The sequence below is a fragment of the Juglans regia genome, chromosome 2 (genome assembly GCF_001411555.2).
Source record: "Juglans regia cultivar Chandler chromosome 2, Walnut 2.0, whole genome shotgun sequence".
NCBI classification, from domain to species: domain Eukaryota; kingdom Viridiplantae; phylum Streptophyta; class Magnoliopsida; order Fagales; family Juglandaceae; genus Juglans; species Juglans regia.
Window position 1 is genome coordinate 30,758,551 of NC_049902.1, and position 6,348 is coordinate 30,764,898.

General features: G+C 38.6%; 1 protein-coding gene across 2 annotated transcripts; it reads right to left on the reverse strand.

Annotated features, from left to right (window-relative positions):
- Window positions 1-459: 459 nt before the first annotated feature.
- LOC109014506 lies at window positions 460-5,033 on the reverse strand. Of its 2 annotated transcripts, XM_035686493.1 has the most exons (3): window positions 4,876-5,033; window positions 4,585-4,717; window positions 460-3,652 (listed from the first exon to the last, which is right to left on the reverse strand). In XM_035686493.1, exon 3 carries the CDS (start codon window positions 3,585-3,587, stop codon window positions 588-590), a length of 3,000 nt encoding a protein of 999 aa, XP_035542386.1. In that variant the 5' UTR covers window positions 3,588-3,652; window positions 4,585-4,717; window positions 4,876-5,033; the 3' UTR covers window positions 460-587. The 2 variants fall into 2 exon arrangements, with proteins under 2 accessions (XP_035542386.1, XP_035542389.1); XM_035686496.1 differs by lacking the exon at window positions 4,876-5,033 and having other exon boundaries at window positions 4,585-4,790.
- Window positions 5,034-6,348: the final 1,315 nt, after the last annotated feature.

Genomic DNA, 6,348 nt, shown 5'->3' on the forward strand with positions numbered 1-6,348 from the left:
TCCTGCCATCAGCAAATTAATAATTTCTGGAATGGGTGTGGAAATCAAATTGGTATATAGTACACTTTCAGGATGTTCTTGCATGAAAGACACGAAATTTTATTATTCATTCTCATTTGAGCAATTCTAATAAGGAAACAGCAAAGATTCCAGCTTAGTTAAGTTTCTACCCAATATGATATGCACCATGCCGAACATATACAAACTGTATCCAAAAGGAACAAAATAATCTGGTCTTAGGGCCTCATATTGTCAAACACAAAACTACTACATTGATATCTGTCAACCATTAAAGCCAGAGTCAAAAAATTAAAAACCCATTCAACCACAATTATTGCCAATGCAGTTGTAACCAAAGTGTTAATATAGGATAAATGTATGTTAAGTGACTGAAAAAACCAAGGTCAAGATGAGGTCAGTAATGTGATTTGCATTAACTTAACAAAAAGGGGGAAATTTTGAGAAATGGAAGGGAACCTAATTGAGAGTTAAATGGTATAAAAAATTCCTCCGAAAAGTATACAATAGTTTTATTTGCAACCTTTGTATAATTCTAGAGTAAACTATGCTTACAAGAAATATAGAATCTAGGATGAAGTATGAATTTGAACATTTGCAAGAAGCCTGGTCAGTTTGCTCAGAGTTTCACGAGCAGATATTGTATCTGGATGATCTTCACCACAAATTGAAGTTCTAATAAAAACAGCCTTCCTAATTAGATCATCTCCTATATCGAACTGTCCCCCTCTTAGCATTAGCTTGGCCCTAGTCTCTAGCACAGTGGCTCTGCATAGAGCCAGTTCCTGCCAAAGGCAAGGATTCAACTGAGCATTAGTCTGGATGGACCTCCAACAAAGTGATTTATCCAACCATTTCTCAACTGGGGTGACAAGTTCTTGGTCTGCAGCTTCCAAAGCATTAGTACATAACCGCAGAAGTTCAAGAGCAGCACTGCATTGAGAGAATGTGATGAATGTCCGGATGGCGAGAGGCAAAACCACTTCTTTGACAAGATGTAGCAACTCGGACACCTTGGGCTCAACAACTACAGGATCGCGACCAAATCCAAATAACAAGAAACAAGCCGCCCACATATGTTCAGAGTGCTGTGCTATTGACCCATGACTGATTACAGCTTGAACCATGGCTTGCGCAGCTCCATTCACTCCTCTTTTGTGAGCATAAAGCTTGATGAGCTCATTGAAATGGATATAATCTTGCTTGGTACTACTTCTTGCAATATTGAACCTCAACAACATGGAAGAAGCTTCTGCTTCTGATCTTTTGGTGTATGATGAAGTCAAACCACAAGTTAAGGAATGCAGTAAATTCCTCCAGAATCCGTTCCCCTGATGCTTTTTGGGTATCTTGTGAGCAGCATGGGCTAACAGGGAAACTGGAATTGCAGCTGGAGCAAACCAACCACTTGCCTGGATCATTCTGGTTGCCAAGCTCATTGGCCCATCAGCGTGATCAAATATCGAGAAACATACCTCAAAGAGTTGCAGAAGGAAGGTGTTTTGCCTCAACGAGTGTACTTCCCTACTGCTCCATGACAAGTCCTTCAAGGGCATTCTTTTAATGGTATCCAATAGCCTACTTGGAGTTATAGGAATCTCAGACAGTATCGCACCAGTAATTGCAAGCCCCAAAGTTAACCTGCCAACTTTCTCCTCAATAACCCTAAGTGCATCTATTTCCTCAATTGGGTAGTCTTTGCCACTTCCTTGCATTAAAGTCATTGCCTCGATGCCAGATAAGTATGAGAGTTTCAACGGTTCCAAGTTCATCACACGGGGAAGGCGTGTGGAGATTATTATGTGGGTCTCTCCACCAAAACGAGGAAGAAGATCCATTACCAGTTTATGATCCCACCAATCCTTTTCGCTCTCTAAGTTATCAATCACCACTAAAAATGGTATGTTTCTCATAAGCTCTTTGCGAACTCTAAAAATGGCAGCCTCTTCCTGCTCTTCAAAGCCTTTTATCCTGCTTTTCTCTGAGCAATATTCAACCCCCACATCAACTTCCAAAAATGACCAGAGGTTCAGATAATTCTGTCTAATATACCTGCTTTCCCCACCTACCCATAAAATCATCTTGTACCTTTGTTGGTATCTGTAAGCAAATTCCAGAAGAAGGTCTGTCTTCCCAATTCCTGATTCTCCTGACACGCAAGCGATCCCTTTCCCATACAAAATCCTCATCGATCTTTTTCTCCTTGCATACCTTCCACCACCTTTTGACCTCGGTTGGTGTTGCCTTTGAGGAAGACCAGTACCTTGCATCTCAATCTCTTTTTCTGACTCCTTCCACACAACTGGTTCTTTTCCCTTTCTGCTGCCGCTCTCAAATTGCCTTTCCCTGCGCCTTTCCTCCAATAAACTGCTCTTAGGCCACCCAATTGTCAAATTCTTTCGCCTGGGTCTAGCTTTAAGTTCAAAATAGTCTCTTTCTGAATCTCCTGTAACATCACCAAAAAGAATGAATTCTAGCTCAGAAAGTTCTTTCTTCCGACCAATGAAATTCTCATTTCGAGGGAAAGGGAACTCCTCTTTTTCTACCTTTTCTCTCCACTTATTCAATCGCTCTACAACACTTCTCCTTCCTAACCTCGTTGCCAGTAGTGTGATTGTCCTCAGTATGCATTCTCTCCAGTTGCCATCCTGAGCATCTAATTTCCACTCATCAACCCGAGAGAGGCCATAGACAGCTTCTTTCCACTCCTTCTCCAGCCCTCCATACAACACCCATAGCTCTCCTCCATATTTTCCCCATAGCTCTCCCCTCTTCTCAATTATATCTCGGACAAGGCAATCACCAGGACTCAAGTCAAAGAATATTGGGACCAAATTCTTCTTTCCTGAAAAAAACCGCAGTTCCTCAATAGTAAATGGGTTCCTGAAAGACTTCCTTGTCAGAATTATAACTCCAAAAGAAGAGACATCCATAGCCCTCTCAACAATTCCATGTTTGCGAGAGTTCCTACATCGAGCTCTATCAGATACAAAGCAGCTCATCCCTTGAACCTCCATCTCTGCACGGAGCCAATTAGCAAACCTCAGTAAATAAGGTTTGCGTCCATGCAAACCAATGAATACGTCGCAGCTCCTCATTCTATTGGAGGAAAGGGAGACTGAACCGGGAGTAAATGAGCTAGGGTAGCTACTTGCATGCTTTCTCTGCTTCTCTCTATGCCGAGAATAACCATTTTCATGGTCATGGCCATAACTAGATGGGGTGCTGTTGGAAATGCCAGCTGAGGAAGATATGCCATCAAACTTCTGGAAATCAACCAAAGTACGGGCAGCTTGGGTTGCCGAAATGTTTGAAAAGGTAATTCTGACATTTTTTAGAGACTCGGGTTCTGGATATCCTGAGCTGCAGCTAGGAGGATCAACACTTAAATTAATGCTGTCACATGGATTGTCAGACCGTGTTGATTCTGATAAATGACACGTTGGCGATCTTGGCGAGAAGAAGGGCGACTGATTTGCTGAAAAGAAGGCAGAAGATGATGATGACATATTCCTTAAAGTTGTGGCCGTTAAGGACTGAAACCTGGTGCTATCTTCCCCGTTTTCCATATTTATAAAATTTCCTGCTATCCCAATGTATCAAGTCCTTTGTGCGCCCTAGTTATGAGAAGCCACTATGAAACAAAGAATATGGCAGTAGTCAGTCACATATCTTCCAAAAACGGTATAAAGTACCGCAAATGCCAATAAAATTGGAGTCTTTCCATAGTTGTTTTAAACAATTTAGAAACTGACAAACACCATGTCCAATTGTAGGAATAATGGTAAACAACGGTACAAAATGTGTAATAAAACAGTACATGTAACAAGTATGAGCAACAATTGGCATCCTAAAAAATTTACTTATATATCTACAGATGGTGACTCCATTAATCCTAGAAATTGCATAATAACCACTGAAAAGACAATGCAGATTACTCAACCTGGAAAAGAATGGAAATTTAAACGCTTCATGATTCAAACAAGTAAGAGCGGAAGTAGGCAGCCTCTAAATGCACTATTATGCTCAGACTCTACTACATAGGATTTTAAACTCAAAGAAGAAAATTTCTTTGTTTTTTTGGAACTAAAAAAGAATTTCATTAAAATGCGCAAAAGGGTACTCAAGGGGGAAAGACTCTCTATGAGGAAAGAAAATAAAGATATTCTTTAAGCAATACAGTTCCAAAATATATATAATAGAAGTGCCTAAACAAATAATCAGAGGATTAAAACTTCAATAATTTAAATGGATAGAAATGAAGAGAAAATGACAGCCATAACGTTGACAGATTCGAGCTTCTGTGATCCCTATAAAAAGAAAATAAAAGTGATTACAATTATTTAATTTGAAGAAATATCCATACATGGGGGAAAAAAAGTAACTCATTTCCTGAATTTGACCAAAACAACCATAAGCCCATCATAGAGCATGAACTCGTAATTGTAGGGCACTATAGATCTCACGGAACTCTCCGATGTACGGAGAGGCTTAACACGAAGAACGACTTCTCAATTGAGCACGATATAATGGCAGTTCCGTGATAATTCAGATCTGAATACTTACTAGGCTTCAAATCACAAGCATGGTCTCGTACAACCTAGTTACTTGAAATGAATGAGAAGCCCGAAACACTTCATTGTTTAAGCAAACCAAATCTCTGAGCTTTCTCTACAGCCAGTAGATCGAACTAACCAACCTGCATAGAGAGACTATCTATCAGAACAAATAATCACCAAAATACACAGTAAGAAGTATATAACAGTAATGCTTTAAACCAAAATGGTTTATCCATTTTTGACAATGAGAAAGCCATTGCTCTCAATGTGCAAAAGAAAAAAAAAAGTCAAGTTTTACCATTTGCAGATAGATTTGAGGGAGACCCATTTTCAGAAAAAAGCCGACAAAGTAAAGATTCGGTTGAAGATGAAAGTAAAATTGGCTTTACATGAAAGAAAAGGAAACCATCAAACCAGTTCTTCGAAAAACAAACTCTTTTGTGTGTAACTATGTCTAACTAAACTCCTCTATCTCTCTTTCCTCTCTCTCTCTCCCCCCAAAAAGTTTCTCTGTTTTTCTCTCTATCTGTCTGCTAGACTGAGAACTTGGTCTGAAAGGAGATGGGACCCAGAGAACGGATCTGACGAGGGGCATGGTGGGTTAGGCTCAGTAGGCTCCACACCCATTTATACCGCAGAAAATCCACTGTGTTTCAACTTTCGGCAACTTGGATTCACATTTTTTGAACCCTTTTGGGGTTTTGGTCTCCGTATCTGCGAGTGTTTCCTTTTTTGTTTTTTAAAAATATCTATCTCATCTCACCTCATCATTACAATTTTTTCAAATCTCAACATAAAATAAAATAAACAATTCAACTTTTTCAAATTCTAAAATAATAATAATATTAAAAAATATATTCTAACAATATTTTATTCAACTTTTTAATTTTAATCTCAACTCATCTCATCTCATCTCTGAAAACAAACGAGATCGAGGCAGGTTCACTATTAAAAAAAGTAAGGTTTACTATTAAAAAATTAATTTTTTTCATGTGGATCTCATATTTTATTCATTTTTTTTAAAACGATTATGCGACGATTACGTAATTCACGATTATAAATATATTTTCTCTTTACCAAAAGCTTTTTTTTTTTAACATTCTTCTCAGCATCTAATAAAGAAGTGGGAAAACATGAAAAAAATCATAGTTGTAAAATAAGAAAAAAGTTTAAAAAATATATATTGAGATAATTATCAAAACTGCCATTACATGCGATGAAAGAGCGTGTGTTCAATGAGATCGAGGCAGGACTTCTTCTTCTTCTTCTTTTAATTAAAAAATCCCCTAATAATAAGAGTAATTTTGAGCTACAATGAGGACCGTTTTAGGTATTAAAGGATAGAACCAAAGTCACTATCACCATATGCTTTCATTATGGTCACAACTTCTAGGATCCTTCGACGTGGCCGGGTGCTTAACACTACGCGATTGGCTTAATTGGGCACGCATGATTAAGCACAACGCTCCCCTTTAGTTTGACTGACTCCTCAAGAGGACACTCAAAATCTTGCTCACTTGATGGCAATTATTGATGGATCAGTCAAGCTGATGATTGTGTTTAAAATTTTCCAGTCTTTTTCCTAGCTTGAATTTTGGTGGAGCTAGCAAAAACACCGACCAACGTCCTTGTTGAGAAAACCAAACAAATGATGATGGAATCTCAGAGCTTCAGTTTGATGTTCATACAGATCATATTGAACGATGGATAGTTTACTACCCATGCAGTACTGCTTCATGATCTGCTAAATGCATTACAGAAGTTCTGGAAA